This window comes from Balaenoptera physalus (genome assembly GCF_965194825.1).
Source record: "Balaenoptera physalus genome assembly, chromosome: 11".
Classification (NCBI taxonomy): Eukaryota; Metazoa; Chordata; class Mammalia; order Artiodactyla; family Balaenopteridae; genus Balaenoptera; species Balaenoptera physalus.
In genome coordinates, this window is record NC_138896.1 from 39,062,189 (window position 1) to 39,082,999 (window position 20,811).

The 20,811-nt window shown below is 44.1% G+C and overlaps 1 protein-coding gene and 1 long non-coding RNA gene across 4 annotated transcripts; one reads left to right on the plus strand and one right to left on the minus strand.

Annotated features, from left to right (window-relative positions):
* Positions 1–404: 404 nt before the first annotated feature.
* Positions 405–15,180, minus strand: LHFPL5 (LHFPL tetraspan subfamily member 5). 3 transcript variants are annotated; one of them, XR_014250730.1, is made up of 5 exons: positions 14,488–15,180; positions 9,631–9,867; positions 6,390–6,416; positions 3,695–4,928; positions 405–3,659 (listed from the first exon to the last, which is right to left on the minus strand). XR_014250730.1 is itself a non-coding variant. In XM_082412685.1 (4 exons), the coding sequence occupies exons 1-3, from the start codon at positions 14,897–14,899 to the stop codon at positions 6,406–6,408; spliced, it is 660 nt and encodes a 219-aa protein (XP_082268811.1). In that variant the 5' UTR covers positions 14,900–15,180; the 3' UTR covers positions 405–4,928; positions 6,390–6,405. The 3 variants fall into 3 exon arrangements, 2 of the variants coding, with proteins under 2 accessions (XP_082268811.1, XP_082268810.1); XM_082412685.1 differs by having other exon boundaries at positions 405–4,928; XM_082412684.1 differs by lacking the exons at positions 405–3,659; positions 3,695–4,928; positions 6,390–6,416 and having other exon boundaries at positions 7,981–9,867.
* Positions 15,181–15,273: 93 nt separating this feature from the next.
* On the plus strand, positions 15,274–20,049 carry LOC309637700. The gene is made up of 2 exons (XR_014250765.1): positions 15,274–15,720; positions 19,840–20,049. It is a non-coding gene; the product is annotated as an uncharacterized lncRNA (long non-coding RNA).
* The last annotated feature ends 762 nt before the right edge of the window (positions 20,050–20,811 follow it).

The following is a 20,811-nucleotide window of genomic DNA, read 5'->3' on the forward strand; positions in this document are numbered from 1 at the left end:
TTAGAAATGGAATGGCTGGGGCAGAGAGTAAGCATGTTTTTAAGGCTTTTAATAAATGTTCCCCAACTTACATGGAGAACAGTTGGACTGTTTTGCTATGACCAACAGTGTTTGAATGGGCCTATTGTAATCTCACTCATTTTATTCCTAATAGCCAGTTTGATTGCCCCAAAAGGGGAATATCTTGTTTTAATTTGCATATTAGGTGACTAGTGAAGTCAGAAGCTTGTTTCATGGGTTTTATTGGCCATTTGTAGTTTTTGGTTATTAGCCTACAATTACCCAGCTTTCTTTTGGCATGCTTCCCTATTTGATGATTTGGTAACATTTTTGTCATTTTTCCATCACATTTTCCAGTTTTTAATTTGCCTTTCATTTTTATTTGTGGAATTTTTTGGCTGCGTTGGGCCTTTGTTGCTGCACACAGGCTTTTCTCTAGTTACCGTGTACAGGCTTCTCATTGCGGTGGCTTCTCGTTGCGGAGCACGGGCTCTAGGTGCGCGGGCTCAGTAGTTGTGGCACGTGGGCCCTAGAGCCTGTGGGCTTAAGTAGTTGTGTGTGGGCTCTAGGGCGCGTGGGCTTCAGTAGTTGTGGCACACGGGCTCAGTAGTTGTGGCGGGCTCTGGAGCACAGGCTCAGTAGTTGTGGCACACAGGCTGAGTTGCTCCGTGGCATGTGGGATCTTCCTGGACCAGGGATTGAACCCGTGTCCCCTGCATTGGCAGGCGAACTCTCAACCACTGCGCCCCCAGGGAAGTCCCTATTTATGGTATTTTTAATGTTATTCATAAAAAGTCCTCCAGCCCTGAACTACATAAACTGGTTTTTTTTGTTTGTTTTAATTGAGCCATGCTTAAGACATACATAGTGTGTTCATACTGTAGTGTTGACTAGAATGTAACGTGTTTAAAAAACAACCAAAAAAAATTAAATTGGAATTCATCAAACCAGTATGTTCATCAGACTGATGAACTTAGGCAGTCCCTCTAAGCTTTGTGTTAAATGTATGGACCTTGAACTCAGGGTTTTGGAAAACTTAAGTTCTAAGGGAGCTTGTAGCTATCTCAAAAGAACTGTCAAACTGAGGTGGAGTTACAGCCCTGAGTGTCCACAGGGAGACCATTTAGCTGCTCCAGAGCAGGCCCAGGTTACAAATTGACTTCATTACTGCTCATTCTTTTATTTTTGACGCCTGTAAGAGTCTTCTAGTTTGGCCTTGTAAGGAAAGTGATTTGCTCTTAGAGTATCACAAAAAATTGATGATTTATTGATAATAGAATTTAAACTTAGATTTGCTCTGTAAATAAGGTCTTATGACACCAGGGAAGTTTCAATAGTCCTTTGTGTTTTGCCCACCAATTTGGTGCAGTTGGAGTTAGCAAAGCATTGATAATTTACAGCTCTTTCTCAGTCTTCAAATCAATATGAAAAGATATGTAAACTTACAATATATGAACCTTGAGACCTACTGAGGAGAAAGTTTGTTTTTATGTCACTGAAGTCTTGTTTTTAAAAGATGGAATTTTAAAACTAAAGTGATAAGCATTTGTCTTTTAAGTCCTTGTGCAAATATTAATCCACACCAAGTCCTTATGATATCAGAAATATCTCAGTTAAAAAAAAAAAAAACAATTTGAGATCATTTTGTGTTTAGAAGTTTTAACTAAGTAAGCAAGTTTACATTAGTACCTACTCTGTTACTGACTGTACCATTCCTTGTAAAGGGATGAGGGTTTTCAATACATAGATGATCAATCTGATTTTATATCCTCCCCAGTTCAATTTTTTATCATAATCTTCTCTTTTGTCCTGAATTCATATCTAGTTGTTGCCCATTATAATACAATAACAAGCCTTGCCCTCTATTTGGCAGAACTGGATTGTGTTATCAGTGTATCAGCTGCCTGCAAGTTGAGCTATGTTCATAGAAGTTGTGCCCTTAAGACATTTCATTGGTTGCTTTGGATTTACTAAATATAGAGGAAAGTATGGTCAGTGTTGGAAATTAGTGGACCCTACTATAAATCCTTGAGGTTAGATAGCAAAAGTGGGATGAGTTTGAGGGTTAGGGCCCTTCATCTTCAGCAATTTATTACAAAACAAACATGTATCCATCAACATGTAAGGTTACTAGAATCCAATCTTTGTTCCAGTAAAGCATTCTAGTAAATGCCCATTTCAGCAGAAAATTAATTATGAATAACTATGAGAAACAACTTTTTAAAATACTCCAATGATTCTCACCTCCTGGTATTCACACACTTGTGCAATTCCCTCACCTGTAACGTGGGCTGGACTTTGTGACCGTTCTAACAATCAGATTAAGGCAAAAGTAGCAGGATGTCACTTAGATTCGGTTACAAAGGGTGCTTCTGTCTGTGCACCTGCTCTTGCTCTGTCTTGGAAGACTTGCTCTGGGGAAGGAAGTTGCCAGGTGAATAGCCCTTTGGAGAGGCCCTCAGCCAGCAAGGAACTCAGGGCCTTCGGCCCAACAACCTGTGAGAAGTTGAGTCCTGCAGACAACCACTGAGCTTGGAAGCAGATCCAACACCTTAATTGCAGCCCTGTGAGAAGCCTTGAGGCAGAGACACCTAGCTAAGCCTTGCTGATTCCTAACCCACAGAAACTGAAATGTTTTAAGCCACTGAGTTGAGGGGTAATTTGTTATGCAGCAACAGGTAACTAATACAGAGATGTAAGATAATGAAAGCATTTAGGAAAGACACCCTTCTGGTTCACATTTCGGATGTAAATGATAAGGCCTTCTTACCTCTCTTGACCTGCTCAGTGCTAGTCACTGGTAAAGCTTGGGCATCACAACCATTCCTGTGCTGCAGCCCAAGGCAGAGGAAGGAGTAGAGTAACTCAACTTGGTTTAGAGGAGTGCTGGTTTTATTAATTTTTCTGTATACTTTCAAAGATGATATTTGAGGCATCTTTAAGAATTTAAAGGTAAAGCCACTTGAAAAGGGCTGATAAGCAGTTATTAAGTGTCAGCCAAAATCATTACTTTATTGGAGAGGTTGAATTCTGAGTTTCCTTGAAGATAAAGCAGAAGGTGAAACGCTGAGTCATGTGACTCAAACAGATTTCAGATCGTCCCCAGCACTGGTCATTAGTAAACATCCACTCCTGCTTTGGTGAAACTCACTGTTCTTGAGAGCAAGGTGTAGGCTATTGGCATATGCACCTTAGGCCCCCCAGAAGCTTCTGTGGACCACCGTGGTTGCCATTTCAGAAATATTTTGAAGTTAGGGAGGCTTTTAGAAATTTTTCTTTTGCCTTTTATAAAAAGTAAAATTACGAGAAATAACTGAACAAATCTATCTAGAAAAGTCACAAAGCTACAGAATTGGCCAAATTCTGTCACTCATCCATTCATCAAGCTTGCATAGGGAATTCCCTGGCGGTCCAGTGGTTAAGACCTCTTTTACTGCCATCGGCCCAGGTTTGGTCCCTGGTCAGGGAACTAAGAGCCCACAAGCCGCGCAACCAAAAATAAAAATAAAAAATAAATAAAATTTAAAAGCTTGCATAAAGTAGATGCCTGACAATGAAATAATTTTATCAGCACAAGAAAACATGAAAGTGATCGTTCTTAAATCCCATTCTAATAGTCCCTGTCATCAACAAATGGGACAATGCTGGGATACTCATACCTAGCCTATCTGGAACAATGCTGGGATACTCATACCTAGCCTATCCAAACTGGAGAAGAAACACTGCACTCACTGGGCAGGTTGTCAGAGTGCACTGGTTAAAAAGCATCTTTTAAACCAGTGCACTCTGAATAATCCCTGCAGCCCAGAATAAGAAGCCTGTTTTCCGTGTCACTGCTGGTTGATCAAGAAACAAGATCCATTACGGTTTTGTTCGACATTTACCCACTTTCTACCTGTGAGAAAACAGCACCCACGTTTTCTCTTTACTGAGGAAACAGACAAAAGACCAGAAAAAAGCACCTGTTCTTCCTGGATCATTCACTGCAGATAATCGACAAAACCCTGTTTCTATTGCAATACATACCATCCTCAGGGCAGGGAACAGCCTAAAGAATCTAATCTTTGTCTTGGCATTTGCCTACAATGAGGTATTACCTAAATTGAGTTCCCCTCTAGAGACTGGTAAAAGATTCACCATTTAATGTACCAAATCCAAAGTTGTTTTTTTTGTTTTTTTTACAGGAGAGTTCATCTATTACTCTTAACAAATTACTTGGCCACAAGTAACAACTTTCCAAAACTGGTAGCCCATTCTGACTGGGTCAGTGTGGACACTGAAAAAATGTGATTTTTGGTTCCAAAGGGAAAAAAGAATTTAGTCTCGAAAGTTTTTAGATCCTAAGGTCACCCAATCCTGATGGATTCAGGTTCCGGTGACCTCTCCATTCCTTACCCATCTCTGAGCATCAATAAGAAAACAAACCTGAAAAGAAAAAAGCAAAGGACCCCCTAAACCTCAACCTGAAATGATCCAGCATGCTTAAAGCCACCTCTTCTTCATCGCCCTCTTAGAGCTGGGTGTCAATTTCTGGGTGCTTTCAAACAAGTATCCTCAGTGAATTAGACTGTCAGGGACTCACCTGGGAGGCCCCTAGACATAGACTCATCCTGCTCTCATTTTACCGAGAGGCCTCAAGAGGGTAAAGCAATTTGCTGGTGTGAAAGGATAGGAAGAGAAAGTGGGTCCCCAGTCAGGAGAGTTAAACACATGTCTCTGAACATCTTGGATGTGGTCACTGCAGTTCTTCCTCGCTGGAGTTTTCCGGATACAGTAAGAGGTCTTGTCTCAGGAGATTGTCATCCTATAATGAAAGGCTTCAGCGTTTCAGGCCTAGAGCAGCAGATACAGGGAAGCATGGAAGGAACAAGTTTCTGTTTCTGAAGAATTTGATTCCCTCATTTTCCATTGTCAGGGAAATAGATGACCTGTGGTATTAAAAAAAAAAAAAGATTGCAAGATTATAGAATTTCACATTTTTTAAGCCAATAAAAACACAAAACTTCCCCATGTATGCTCACATTTTGATTCAGTTACTCCAGACATGCAAACTTCCTCACTAGTAGTATATAAGATAGTATCAATGTCCCTCAAGTAAAAACTCATAAATGTCTTTTAAGATGTACATAAATGTAGTGCAAGAAAAAGAAAAAAGCAGACAGCTGTAGTTAGCTTTGATTCAGTAATTCCACTCCAGAATTTATCAACAGGAGCAAAAAGTTATCTATGATAGCAGTGCTAAATGCCTAACTAAGGTCTCGTTTAGCAATGAAATGGTACACCAGTGCTGTGGAGTTTGTGGCTTTCAAAAACTTCAGTAAGGAACATGGCAAAAACACGAGAAAACGTTTATACTCTAATCATTTACTACTCGAAGTGTGACCCCTCCCCAGCAGTGTATCACTGGGGAGCTGGTTAGAAATGCAGTACTTGGCACCACTGCAACTGAATCAGTCTGAATTTTAACAAGATCCCCAGGTGAGCTATGCACATTAACGTTTAAGAATCGTAAGTGTGTGTGTGCGGGGGGAGGGCGATGCTAATTTATCATTATTCAAAAAAGTATGTCTGTGTGGTCAAGGATGGGAAGGTTCTTAGCAAAAATTATCAATAAAATAGTTTAAATGGAGATAATCCCTGTGACCCACACGAAGTGCCTGGCCTGCTGTAAGTCCTCAATAAATGACAGCTATCAGGGAGGTGATACTGTTGTGGGCTATTCCTTCTCTTCCTTCCTCCATCCCTCCCTCCTCCCCCACCCTTTCCTTCTTTTTAAAGGTGTTCCTTCATGTCCTTGTTAAATCACATTTTAGAAACTGAAATGACAATAAGGAAATTAACATGTGTTTCGTTTTCAACCAGACATTAAAATTGGTTAAATTCGTTTTTTGCTTCAGCTATCAGGGAGCAGGGAGCTAAATTTAATACTCAATACACTAATTCTATTAGCCTAGCTTTCTGTAATATTTGTTTTCTTCTCTATGACTTTTATTTTCTATTTTATTAGGTTTTCCACTATGTCTCTTAAAATCACTTAAACTTCTTTCTGAAAATAAGGGTCCAAATGACAATAATGACTTCTAAAAACAGTCCGTTCTTGTTTGCCAGGCTCCACAAAAAGATGAGTTTATGAAACCACCCGCCTGTTTTAAATTATTTCTTCTCTCCCTGTGCTTTTACCACTTCTCAAGACACAAGTAAAACTAAAGGGTTCCTGTTTGCCCCTCAGTGAAGGTCTCAGATGCCATCCAGCTCCTGCCCCCTCCCACCCCACCCCCACCCCCCTACCCCCTCTCTCCCTAGGCCCTACAGCCTAGCCTCATGAGTCATTCTGCGAGCCCACAGCACTTCCAAAGGAACACAGACCACCCTCCAATCAAATTACGCACCAACACTCCTGTTGCTTCAGACTTCCTCTGCGATAAAAAAAAAGAGAACAGTATGTGTTTACAACCAAGCCTTGTTTTCAGGATAATTCCCTGCACACTATTCCCTCTCCAAACTAGTTCAGATTCCTCTTATTCACTCTCAAGAAAGCTTGCACTTTTTGTTCATAATGTTTATCAGCTTGTGATTCCATCTTGCATGATTGTCTCCCTTACTAGACTTAAGGTCCAAATGTAGACTTCCTCCCTCACTGTACCCCCTGGACCTAAAGGTGTCGGTGGGCAGCTGGAGCACAGGTCCTATTATTGGTTGGGCAGATGGATGATATAAAGAGTGGAGATACTGGAAAGACAGAAGGTGGAGAGAGCTAACATTTATTCATCACCTAAAATATGCAGGTATTGTTGGTGCTTTATATACACTATCTAATCTTCAGCACAATCTTTTATTTTTTTTATTGAGGTATAATTTACTAACATAAAATTTACTCATGTAAAGTATACAACTTGGTGGTTTTTAGTGTATTCACTACATTGTGCAACCATCACTACTATCTGCTTCTAGAACATTTTCATCACCCCAAAAAAACCCTGTGAACTTTAGCGATCACTCCCAATTCCCCCCTCTTCCCAGCCCAGGGGAAATACTAAAATTTACTTTCTGTCTCTGTGGATTTGCCAGTTCTGAACATTTCATATAAATGGGGTCATACAGTATCTGGTCTTTTGTATCTGGCTTCAATGTTTCCTTCCACACTGTAGCAATTAACAGTACTTCATTCCTTTTTATGGCTGAATAATAACTTATTGTATGGATATACACATTATGTTCATTCAGTCATTAGATGCATGACTGTTATGCTACTATGAACATGTGTACAAGTTTTTGTGTGAACATATGTTTTCAATTTTCTTGTGTATAAACCTAGGAGTGGAATTGCTGGGTCACATGGTAACTCTGTGTTTAATCATTTGAAGAACTGCCATTCTGTTTTCCACAGCAACTGCACAATTTTACATTTTCTATAGCAATGTACAAGGATTCCAATTTCTCCACATGCTCATCAGTACTCGTTATTGTTCATCTTTTTTGTTACAGCCATCCTAGTGGATGTGAAGTGATATCTCATTGTGGTTTTGATTTGCATTTTCATAATGACTAATGATGTTGAGTGTCTTTTCATGTGCTTTTTGGCCATTTGTATATCTTCTTTGAAGAAAAGTCTATTCAAATCCTTTGCCCATTTGGGACTTCCCCGGTAGTCCAGTGGTTAATACTCCACGCTCCCAATGCAGGGGGCCCAGGTTGGATCCCTGGTCAGGGAACTAGATCCCGCATGCCGCAACTAAGAGCCCGCATGCTACAACTAAAATCCTTACACGGCAACGAAGATCCCGTGCACTGCAACGAAGACCTGGCGCAGCCAAATAAATTAATTAATTAATTAAAACTGTATACTTTTTTAAAAAAAATCCTTTGCCCATTTAAAAAATTGGGTTATTTTTTATTATTGTTGAGTTGTAGGAGTTCTTAATATACTCTGGATACTAGAATTATTATTATGACTTGCAAATATTTTCTCCCAATCTATGGGTTGTCTTATCACTTTCATGATGGTGTACTTCGAAGCACAAAGTTTTCAATTTTGATGAAATCTAGTTTATTTTTTTCTTTGGTACTTGTGTATTAGGTGTCAAATCTAAGAAATCATTGCCTAATCCAAGGTCTCTTCTAAGAGTTTTATAATTTTATATCTTACATTTAGGTCTTTGATCCATTTTGAGTTAATTTTTGTATATGATGTGTGGTAGGTGGCCCAACTTCATTCTTTTGCATGTAGATATCTGGTTGTCCCAGCACCATTTATTGAAAAGACTATTCTTTTCCCCATTGAATGGTCTTGGGCACCCTTGCTGAAAATCAGTTGGTTGTAGATGTTTGGTTTGATTTCTGGACTCTCTATTTTATTTCATTGATCTGTATGTCTACCCGTATGTCAGTACCACACCGTCTTGATTATTGTATCTTTCTAATAAGTTTTGAAATCAGGACATGTGTGTCCTCCAACTTTGTTCTTCTTCAAGATTGTTTTGGCTATTCTGGGTGTCTTGCATTTCCAACTGACAAGCTGATCCTAAAATCAAAAATCCAGCTGGGATTCTGATAGAAATTGCATTAAATCTGTAGCTCAGTTTGGGGAGTATTGCCATGTCAGCAATATTAAGTCTTCTGATCCATGAACATGGATGTTTCCATTTACTTAGGCCTTTTCTTTAAACAATGTTTTTTTAATTTTCATGTACATTTCATTTACTTTTTTGTTAAATTTATTCCTAAGTATTTTATTCTTTTTGTTGCTATTGTAAATGAAATTTTTTTAATGTCATTTTCAGATTGTTCATTGTTAGTGTATACAAATACATTTTTGTATATTGTTCTTATATTCTGCAGCCTTGCTGAAGTTGTATATTAGCTTTAATAGTTTTTTAGTGGCTTATTTAGGATTTTCCATATACAAAATCATGTCATCTGCTAATAGAGATAGTTTTTCTTCTTCTTCTCCAAAGTAGATGTCTTTTATTTCTTTTTCTTGACTAATTTTCCTGGCTGTAACCTCCGGTACAATCTTCAATAGAAGCGACAAGAGCAAACATCCTTATCTTGTTCCTGAGTACAATCTTGTGAAGTAGGTGTTTTTTACAAATGAGGAAAAACCTGCCTCCTACCCTCTAATGAGGGGAAAGAGGCTCAGATCAGGAAATGGATATACGGAGAACCCCCAGGCTACTCTAACCCAAGGGGGCTAGGCGCCCACAATCTGCAATCCAGGAGCTGTCACATCTCTGCCCTAACCTGCCTTTCCTCCTTCCCCAACAACTCATCCCCTTTGCTCCCCTGTTGTTCCTCTCTCCACCTAGCAAACTCCCCTGTTATTTCAAGACCCAGCCTCAGTGCCACCTATGGGAGGCCACACCTAGCTCCCCAAGCTGGACCAGGGCTCTCTCCCCTGTAGGCCCTGAGAGTGCAGGGGGACAGGGGGACACTCTTCTATCACAGACAGCCTCTGCCACGTAGGTCTGTCAATGCCTTATCACATGCCAGCCTGCAACCCTCCACTGGCCCTTGGCCTCTGCGACAAGGGCTGTGTTTGATTGGTCTTGGTGTCCCCACCCTTGGCCAGTGGCCAAACCTCAGGCACCTGGCAGAGAGGAAGCCTCACCTCCCTGGGGTAGAGAGAATTACCTTTTCCATCAGCCTTATAGTCGTCAGGCAGCAGCTTATCCTGGCGGTAGCCCAGCACAAAGGCCAGGAAGGAGAGGATGAGGGCGTCTCCAATGCTGAGGATGGCCAGCATGAAGGCCCAGCGGATGGTGCAGTGGCCCAGTGTGTATTTGCCGGTCTGCTCCCCACACATGCGCCGTACCTCACTTGAGTCCCAGCCATCTGGGTAGACCAGGCAGCCAATCATCAGGCCTGTGGCTGAGGGGGCAGGAGGGGTACAGATGGTATCAAGCTGGGTGTGCTCGCCTGCTGCCTCCCACCTTGCACTGCTGTCATCGTGTCACCTCCCTTCTTCTCTTATTAACAGCCTTGAGAGGCACAAGGGGCAGCTCCTGCCATCCTTCTTGTAGAACACGGGGGAGAAAACTGAGGCTCCAAGAGCTAAAGCTACTTGCCCCTGGGGGCCAGTGGTCAGGGGTGGAGGTGGAGAGAAGAGCTCCTCAGCCCAGGGAGGTTCTGCCACAGCACCAGGCCCTCAGCTGTGCCCCTCACTTTGGACTTGGCGAGGCGCCTGGCTTCAAAGTCCTCCCAAAATCTGGTCCCAGCCCAGAGAACTCATCACTCCTAAGATATACATTTGTTCATACTCCAACATCTCTGAAATAAGTGTAATAACAAAGCTTTAGGCTATAATTTGATTAGAAGTATTTTTCCTTTTTACAGCACATAGAATAATGGTGTGTCCTACAACTCAGGTATCTTAGATTGAATGAATACAGGAAGTTTTCCAGCCCCATCTCTGGCTGCTTCCTTCATGAACCTTCCATTCAAGCAAACAGGTCTCCACACTATTACCCACTACAGAACAGTGCAGTTGTCCACACTTCCCTGAATGTGTTTAAAATGCTGATTCCCAGGTCAGGGTTGGGTTCAGGAATCCCTGTCTTTAAAAGCACTCTTCTGGTGATTCTCTCAACAGGAAAAGCTGGAAACACTAGGGAAGGCTGCCTGGATCTCAAGCCCAGCTCTTCACTAACTAGCTGTGTGACTCAGAGCAAGCTACTTAAGTTTTCTTGCCTCAGTTTCCTCATCTGTAAAATGGGAATAATAATAGTATCTACCTTTTGGATTGCAGCAAGGTTACAATGAGTTAATATTGGAAAAGTGCTCAGAAGGTTGCCTGACACATAGTTGGCATTTCCTGAGTGTTAGCTAGTATGCCACACTGTGCTTTCATTGATTTAGCATTGACAGCCCAAAATTTCATCTTCCCCGCCTTCCCTCCACTACTCCCACACCCTCCCACCAAATTTCCACCCCAACTTAGCTGCCCAGACAGGTACATATTCCTGGGATGTGACTGGGGCAACCCAAGGACAACCACCAGGCAGGCAGGGGGTGCCTTGCTTCCCTTGTCTGTGCCGCTTTCCCACCCCTGGCCCTCCTTTCACAGGCCTGGAGTCTCTTTAGTCCCAAAGCTGTGCCGTACCTGGGAGCCCCATGGAGAAGCACCTTGCAGGACCCAAAGTCACCAACCTGGGGCTCCGCTTGTTCTTGCAAGGAAAGTTAGCAGATCAAACAAAGCAGAACAAAGTGTAAAGATCAAGGATCCCACCTCCCCACCTAAATGTATCAACCGTCCTTGTTTTTTTCTAAGAGGAGCTCATTTACATACTTATAGATTACAGAATACTTCATGTACCATTTTTCTCTTGATCCTTACCACAGTTCTGTGAAGTAGGCCATGTATTAATATCCCATCTTCAGATTAAAAGACTGAGGTCTCAGAGAAACCAAGTGAGTTGCCCAGTCATTTAGCGATGGCAGAGCCAAGACCTGCAATCATGGCTCCTGACTTTCTTGACTTCAAAGTTAATTCCCCCAGGCTCCCAGACTGACATCTCTCCAAAGAGCTGAATGTATTTAGTGGTGACATTTCAGACTTAGTGACAAGCAGGAAGATCCTTAGGATGGAGGAGGGGGACCCTCCCAGAGCTCTTTGGTAAAACCTGTGCTCTTCCCCACTTGGTGTGTGACAAGTCCTCTGGTACCTGGCATGGCCCCCTTCTCCTTCTATAGCACCTCCCTACAGGGGTTCAGAAAAGAGCCCAGGGCCTCCGACTTGGAAACAGGTTGTTACTATGGGTACCACAGCCCTCTAGGAGCACCCCACCCATCTACCTGGGCACAGTGGGGGTCCACCCCGTCGTGGTGTCTCAGGGCTCTACATAGAGGCCAGCAGGGTATTCTCAGGCAAGTTTACTTACCCCTTCTGACTTCCAGTCTCTCATCTGGAAAATAAGGATAATAATACGTGACTCGGAACAGGGTTATGAGGACCGTGATCATGTATAGAAAGTGCTTACTGCAGTGTCTGGTACATGGTAAGTGGCCAATTAATGTTAGTTGTTGCTATTATTATTGGCATTGAAGTCAGATGGAAGCAACCTCGATGGATGTGGCTGTCATTAGAGCTGTTTACAAGTATTTCAGGTACATAGTAGGATTATACTTCCTCGCCTCTCTCCCTTGAAGTTCGGCAAGTTCTTAAAAATTCCTTCAGCTAATAAAATGTGAGCAGAAATGCCGCGTGCTTTTCCAGGCCAGAGCATTTAACTGCTGATGGAGACTTTCCAGAGCTCCCTTTCCCTTCGCAATGATGACAGCCAGATGACAGCTGATGCTCCATCAGTCTGGGCTCTGGAAGAGCACAGTGAGAGCAGAGCCCTCCACTGATCCTCAGTGAGCGTGTACCATTATCAAGAAATAAACCTTGGTCATAAGCCACTAAGATTTGGGAGTTGTCTGTTACTGTGGCATCACCCCATCCATCCTGACTGATAAAGTTGTTTTGTGTTTTTCGTGTTTACTGAGCACCTACCATGTGTCAGGCACCGTGCAAGGTGTTTTACACGCATTATAACATCCCATCCTCGCAAGAACCCTGTGATGGGGGTACTGTCGCTACCTTCTACAGATGAGTTTAATAGAACTCAGACAAGCAAATTGCCCTACCTGTGTTTTTAGGATCTGGGACCACATTCTGCCTACACCTGGCATCCAGAAGCTCAGTTAACTTTGTTAAGCTACAGCCCCACACTGCCCCATTCATCAGTCCTCTTTCCCCTCTCCTGCTCCCTTCCCTGGCCCCAGGCTTCTTGGCAAGGTTAAGATAACTGGTTTAGGTCTCTTCAAATGGAGGAATCTCCCAGCGGCTGGCTGTGGGGCACACCTCCTCCTCATCCCTCCCTTTGGCTCATCTTCCCTTCCCCAGCACGGAAGAATGGAACATGACACCACCTTTGCTCTCTCCCCCAACATAAATGTTTCATGGGATGGCACCTGGCCACCTCTGCTATCGGTGTCTTCAGCTCCATGACCCAGACAGGGTCTGACTCAAGTGGCCTGGTGACCCCTCCCCTACCCAGGCCCTCCCAGCACTGCCTGTTCAGCAAATGGCACCTGTTGCAGGAGGTTGGGGGAGTGGGACAGTGGAGAGAATGAGAGAGGAAGGGTTGTGTTTCCAGCATCCCATAGCTCTGATATGGAGGACCAGCTGGCAAGCGTGCCAGGGTCCATTCTACTCCTCTTTGTCACAGAACTGCTAAATCTTCATTCTCCCTTCTTCCTCCCCACTGTCCACTGAGACTTAGCCTCATCCCTGCCCCAGCCTCTCCCTCATCATATAGAGGGAGTACAGAGAGAGGGAGAAGGCAGGGGGATTGGGGAGGCAGCTCTGGAACCAGGTAAGTAGCCTGAGTACAAGATTCAGAGTCGAAGGTTCTGTCCCTCACTACCTGTGTGCTAAAAGACAAGTTACCGGCTAAGAGCCTCGTCTGTAAAACAGGAGGAAAACCCCCCTCACTGTGTCATGATGAGGCTCCTCCAGATGATACATGTGAAGGTACTTTACAAATCATTACATTTATGTAAATGTGTGCCTCAATAAAAAATGTCTTTGGAATACAGCTAGTTCTTGGGACTCACTGCCTTTATTCTATTTCCTTTGTTGCCAGATGATCTGCTGCAGCCTTGGCTAAGTCTTATCTTCTCTCTCAGTCCCAGATTCCTCCTCTATAGTTGGGGGGAGGATGCTATAGCTCTCTAGGGTCCCCTCCAACTCTGACAGTCTTGAGTCTACATGTTTGGTTGTATGGGATTCTGATCCCTATTCCCTTCTCCCTGTTAACACTGCTTCTCATTCTAACCAATGATGTCAAGATGATTTCACTCTAGCCTGCAGTCCCTAACAAGGCTCCTGGACATTTCCCTAGTATGGACAGTCTGTGTGTGGTCCTTGGAGAGGGGAGGGACCAAGGGCTGCAGGACAAGGTCTTAGGCATCCCTTCCTGGGCTCTAGAGGAGAGCAGGACCAGCTGGCCCAAGGACCCAGTGGCCTGCCTGGGGCCAGGAGCAGGAAAAGGGGGACAGGGAAGGCCTTGCCTCTGAGCACCACCAGTAGCCACCTACCCCACATAGTTCTAAAAGACCCTATTCCCCTCCCCCATCACAAAATATCACTTCCACTTGCTGCCTCAAATGCTCACACTTGCTGCATCAAGTGTGGAATCTTATAATTAGGGAACAAAGACCTTCACTCTACCATTAGTGACTTGCTCCTGGGCAAATCATTTCCCCTCTCTTGACCTCAGTTCCTCATCTAAAAGAAGAGGAGGTTGAACAATTTGATCTCTAAGGTCTTTTTGGTCTCAGCCAGCCTAAGACTCTCTAATTACTCTTCCAAGGCATCTGCAGAGTATTGAGTATGGCTGCTCTATAAAGGAGGACAGCTGGGTAGGAGGCTCAGAGACTCCACAGAAGGTGGGATGGTGGGCCCCTGCCTGCCCTCCCGCCATCCCTCCTGCTATCCCTGCTCACCCGCAGCCAGCTGCATCCATGCGCAGATCTTGTAGACAGTGGCCGTGTTGCAGACAAAGAACAGGCTGAAGCAGATGATGGAGCCAATGATGAGGAACATGGCCAAGGCCACAAAGAACATGGCAGTCTTGAAGGCTCTAGAGGGGATGGAGGAGAAGTCCAGCGGGCCACCCTTGCAGATAAGCTCAGACGACAGCACGTTGCCCACGCAGTAGGAGAAAAGGCCAAAGTAGCCTGCCTGGGGTGTGCTGACGCTGTCACCGATCCAGTAGGGCTGGATGAAGAGCGCCATGACCAGCACGGAGAAGCAGATGGTGAGTGTGCCCCACATCACACCTACAGCCCTCGAGTTCCGCACATAGTTGGTATGGTAGATCTTGGCTGCCTCCTGGGCAGGCAGCAACTTCACCATGGTGAGGGCACTGGGTCCTGGGCTGGGGACTTGCGGGCTGGAAGTGGCTTTGCAGATGGATGGAGGCCCAGAAGTGGGTCACCCCTCAGCCGGGTTTGGGGAGAAGGCGGAGGTCGGGGCACAAGGTAAGGCTCCCTCCAAGGTAGAAGAAAGAGGACTAATAGGACAGGGAAGATGACCTTGGCCTCTTCAGGGGAAGCTTGTCCAGGTGCCTGTGTCCCCTCTTGCTCTAGCCGGGCTGTCTCCTGTCTCCTACCTCCTCTCAAACCCGCCGGGGTCTCGAGCCTGCTGGCGCCGCCCTGCCCCACCCCCACTGCCAGCTGAGAGCACCAGAGAGCTCCGCCCCCTTCGCTCGGCCCGGCTCCTCCTCCCTCCCTCCTCCGATAGCACTGTTTTCAGCACCGTGGCCAGCGCCTCGGGACTCGGCACAGGACGGTGCAGAGTGGCCGACCTACCCACTGCACACCCCCGCCACTGGGAATCAAGGCCCCTCTTCACCCTCCTGAGCAGGGAAGGCAAGAATTGAAGGCGTGAGGCTGCGGTTGTCACATTCCTCTCGCTTGGTTTCCAGCCGCAAAACCGATTCTTGAGCGCAGTCCATATCCCATCCCACCGCTCCCCGGCTCCCTAGTCATCCTCCCGGAACCTCCAATCCCCCGGAGGCCAGCAACGCCTTCCGGGTCACTGGTTTCTCGTCCCTATCATTCAATCGACAATTACTAAGAGCCTACTGCGTACTACGCCCTATGTTGGAGGATATCTTCCCTCAGCAAGAACCATAGAATAAAAAGGACAGGGCCCCTGCTCTCAAGGACCGTGAGGTATTTACATATATGTAAATATATGTGTATTTGCAATGCAGACTGATAGGGTGATAATAGAAGCTACAAAGTAAAGAACAGTTCTTATGAGCCTTCTCAGACCTTAACATATGCTTTTTGTTCAATACAATGTCTTTCTCCTCTTCTTTATATTTTTGTTGCCTATTTCTTTTTTTAAGTTCATTTTTTATTGAAGTATAGTTGATTTACAATGTTGTGTTAATTTCTGCTATACAGCAAAGTGACTCGGTTATACACATATACACATTCTTTTTTTAATTCTTTTCCATTATGGTTTATCCCAGGACATTGAATATAGTTCCCTGTGCTATACAGTAGGACCTTGTTGTTGATCCATTCTGTATGTAATAGTTTGCATCTGATAACCCCAAACTCCCAGTCCGTCCCTCCCCCACCCCCTGCATATTTCTTTCTTTCCCCTCTTTTTCAAAATATCTATATTTTTCCTGAATTTATAGGTAAATACATGATTAGTATATAGAAAAATTCAAGAAAGTTACATAAAAGAATAAAAATCACTCATAACCCCAAACTGGGAGCTTTAGGCAGATCTGGATTTGAGTCAGCCACTTGTTAGCTAAGGATGTAAATTTCCCAAGCCTCAGTTCATTCATGTATAAGATGGGGATGATAATAGTATCTATCACATAACGGTTAGGTAAAATAACATATGTAAAATTTTTAGTCCAGGGCCTCACATATAAAAGTGCTCAGAAATGTTTATTATTATTATTACTATTACTATTACTATTGTTATTATTATTACCTCTGTTAACATATTGGTGTATTTCCCTCCTCCTGGACGTACTGCTTTACACAGTTGGATAATAATGTATACGTATTTAGCATCCAATTTTTTTCTCACATTACTAGTTTTTCAAAATCAAGATTTTAGTCTTTATGTAATAATTGTTGATTTATTCCCCCCTTTGAGGGTATTTTGACAGTTTCCAATTTTTCACTATTAAAAAGAACCCTGCTTTAAACATATTTGTGCTGTTACCTATGTTTCCTCTTCCTCTTAAATCTCTGGTTTTGTGACCAGTCTTCACCATCAGACTGGAAGTTCATCAAGGCATGGCCTGTGTCTCCACCATCAGACTGGGAGCTTCCCCAGAGCAGGGGCTGTATATTCCCGCATTCAGAAAAGGCCCTAACCTGGGGCCAAGCTCTTAGGAGCTGATGGACACTCTTTGTTTGGCCTGACCAGCAGAACTTCCCCTGCCTCTGAGAGAAGCCTCTCTTGCTTTCTGAGGTTCTGGTGGGATAGCCAATCACAGGGCACACAGACCCTAGAGACAGGGCTGGGTGTGTGACCCAAGCTAGGCCATCAGTCTCTCCCTAGGGAATCTGAATTGGTGGTGGATTGACATGAGGAAAAAAAGGTATTGTTTAGTCAGGCCTTGGCAACATCCTCAAGAGATAATCCATAAACTCCTGCTACTGGGAGCTTCAGAGCCACCTTGATTCCTGCCCCACCCAAGACAGGTGGCTCTGTTCCATCTTCAGCTCTGTGACTCACCCACTATCTTTCCATTTCCTTCTTTTTTGCTTTCATTAGCTAGAGTAGGTTTTTGCTATTGGCATCAAAGAGCCCTAACCTGGGGAATTCCCTGGCGGTCCAGTGGTTAGGACTCAGCACTTTCACTGCAAGGGTGCGGGTTCAATCTCTGGTCAGGGAACTAAGATCCTGCAAGCTGTGAGGCCGAAAAAAAAAAAAAAAGAGCCCTAACCTGATCCAAATATTAGCACCAGAAAGGGGGTTTCAGGCCCAGGCTTCAGACAAAAGGCTCTGATATTCCTGTTTACATCTGGAGTTGGGAAAACCACAGCCCATGATACGTAGAGGAGAAACAGCTAATCAAATTATCAGCTGCAAACAATAGGGATCATGTACCCTCTGAGGGTCAAGTTCTGGGGAACTGAGTAGCTTTGGCCACAGACAGATTTAAAGGTAATGAAGAAATCAGGAACACAGAGTAGGGTTACTGCTTATAAAGGCAATGAATAATGTCAAGCAAGACAAGCTCAGTTGTCTAGATTATTGATTCAAGGAATAAGATGAATTGCAAGACCTTTACGTGCAATGGCTCAAAGAATTCATTAAGTCTTGTTGCTAGAGGGCATAGGACCCTTAAAATAAGATTCAGGTGTATGAAAGGACTGAACTGCAGGGCTTTGAACCCATCCCATGCTCCTGAATGGTTAGACCAGATCACCTCAGGAACTGGTAGAATCCTCACCTTGGCCCCCTGACCCTTGAGCTAAAGGGTAATATACTAGGAAGAGCTAAGCCAATGCCCCTGGTGCTCCCTCTCACTCTCCAAATAATAAATCAAAAACAGTATTATGTCCCCATGGGAGCTGTAGAAATCAGTCACTATCAATGACTGCAAAGATGCAGGGGTGGTGGTTCCTGTCTCTAGTGGACATTTGTCACATTGTTTTTGGTTTTGGCTGACCAGCCTCCTAACCTCCTTCCTATGTGCGGGTGATACCCTGCTGTGTGGGTCCTGTGGGGGGAGGTTGAGCCTCTTCTCTCACTGTGGAATTGAAGCCCCTTCCTCGGCCTGCTCTAGAGAGAGTTCCGATAGCATGCTGGCACCAGGTAACGATGGATTGCTGTGGCATGACATCCCACCCTCCATGGGAAGGCCCTGAGGACAGCAGGGAAGGGAAATATTCATGGAAGGTAGAACTTCAAGTGCTGTAACTATCTATCCCCAAAAGATCTATCAATACATCCTAATCCCCAGAACCTATGAATGTTACATTATTTGGAAAAGGGTTCTTTGAAGATATAATTAAATTGAGGATTTTGAGATAAGGAGATCCTACCAGATTATCTGGGGGGGGGGGTCCTAAATCCAAAGACAAATGTCCTTCTAAGAGACACACAGACAAGAAGACAAAGAAGAAAAGGCGACATGTCTATGGAGGCAGGGACTAGAATGATGCAGCCACAGCCAAGGAAGCTGGCAACCACCAGAAGCTAGAAGGGGTGGGGAATGGATCCTTCCCTAGAGCCTCTGTAGGGAGTGCAGCCCTGCTGACACCTTGATTTCGACTTCTGACCTACAATTATAAGTGAACAAATTTGTTGTTTTAAGCCACCTGGTTTGTAATAATTTGTTATGGCACCTCAGGAAATATACCAACTCTCCTGTAAGGGGAGAGGACCTAAGGTACAGATGAACACCACTCTGTGGGCAGCAGATAATGGACCAGTCATATGGTCATTATCTTAGACAGAGTAAGTTTGGAGAGTTAAGTAAAAGTTTGGGGAAAGGGAGCCTTCAGAACGGGGGTAAAAACCAGAGAGTATTTGGGTTCAGTGAGAATGTACTCCAGAGGCCTGCTACTGCAGAGGCTTTTAACCTCAGTTGGACAGGATGACTCACTCTGTGAATGCTAGCCAGCCTCCTTCCTCAGCACCCCCATTCCAATCCCACCGTGCTCTGGCTCAAAGACCCCTAACAATGTGTCCACGGTGGGTCAGATGGAGACTGTGGATGAATCTTCCATCAAAGCCGATACAGCCAGTCACTACTGGCCCCCAACAATATCAACAAATCTGAGCTCCTGGTATGACATCTATAATTCTCAAAACTCAATAATAAGAAAACAAACAACCCAGTTAAAGATTGGATGGCAAAAGATCCACACAAATACTTCTTTCAAATAAGATATATGGATGGCAATTAAGCACATGAAAAAACACTCAACATCATTAGTCAGTAGGCAAATGCAAATTAAACCACACATACCATTATACACCAGTGAGAAAGGCTCAATTAAAAACAAAACCCCCCAAAACTGACAATGTCAAGTACTGGCAAGGATGTGGAGCAACTGGAACTTTTGTATGCTGCTGGTGGGAATGCATATTTGTTCAGCCACTTTAGAAAAAAGTTTGACATCTCTTAGAAATGGAAACAAACATTTGCCATGAGACTCAGCCGTCTCGCTCCTGGGTATTTGTTTCAGAGAAATGAAAACTTGTGTTCACACACACACAAAAACATGTACATGAATATGTGTAGCAGCTTTATCCATAATTGCCCAAAACTTTTCAGAAATAAACCAAACGTCTTTCAGGTGGGAAATGACAATGGGCTACTTCCAGACAATGGACTTCCACCCAGACAACGGACTACTACTCAGCAATAAAACGTAAGTAGCTACTGAAACCTGCAACAGCATGCCTGAATCTCAAAGGTGTTAAGTAAAAGAAGCGAGACACCACCCCCAAGAGAAATATATACATACTGTGTGATTTCATCTATATTACATATAGAAAAGGCAAAACTATAGGGAAATAAAACAGATTTGTGGTTGCCAGGATCTGGTGGTGGGGTTGATTATAAAGGGAAATCATACAAGGGAATTTTTTTTTAGGTGATGGAAGTGTTCTGTATCTTGGCTGGGGTGTTGGTTCCATGATGTATGTGTTTCTCAAAACTCATGGAACTGTATGCTGTAAAGGGTGGATTTTCTGTGTCAATTATACTTTAATTTTTTAAAAGGGGGGTTACTCATGTTGGTAAGGTGCCAAATCCTGACTGTCCAGGGGAGAGAGTGTGCTGTTACACAAAGGGAACAGAGAGGTATGTGTAGAACATATGCATGGGCTGCCTCCTATTACTGCCGTGTCCAGTATAAAAAAATAATGGAAGGAAGAAACAAATTAATGAAGGCTTCAGTAACCCAACACTGGGGCAGGCCCATCAAGTGCCCAGATGTCTCAGGGCTAGAAGGTCTGAGTCACTGTACAGCATAAAGAACCCTGATCAGCAGAGATGCTGGCTGAGAGCAAAAGGAACAGGATGGGAGATGGAGGATGAAAGTCACAAGCACTGTCTACAGCCACGTGGTGCCTGAAGAAAGGAGGGCTCTAGAGACTTCCCTGGCAGTCCAGTGGTTAAGACTCCACGCTTCCACTGCAAGGGGCACAGGTTCCATCCCTGGTCGGGGAACTAAGATTCCGCATGCCATGCAGTGCAGCCAACAATTAAAAAAAAAAAAAAAAAAAAAGAAGGACTCTAGTGTCTACCCAGATTTTCATTCTTG

Coding starts and splice junctions, on each gene's coding strand:
- LHFPL5 (XM_082412684.1), bottom strand. CDS start 14,899: ATGGTGAAGTTGCTGCCTGCCCAGGAGGCAGCCAAGATCTACCATACC. Junction 9,868..14,487: donor ATGGATGCAGCTGGCTGCGG/GTGAGCAGGGAT, acceptor CTGCCCCCTCAG/CCACAGGCCTGATGATTGGC.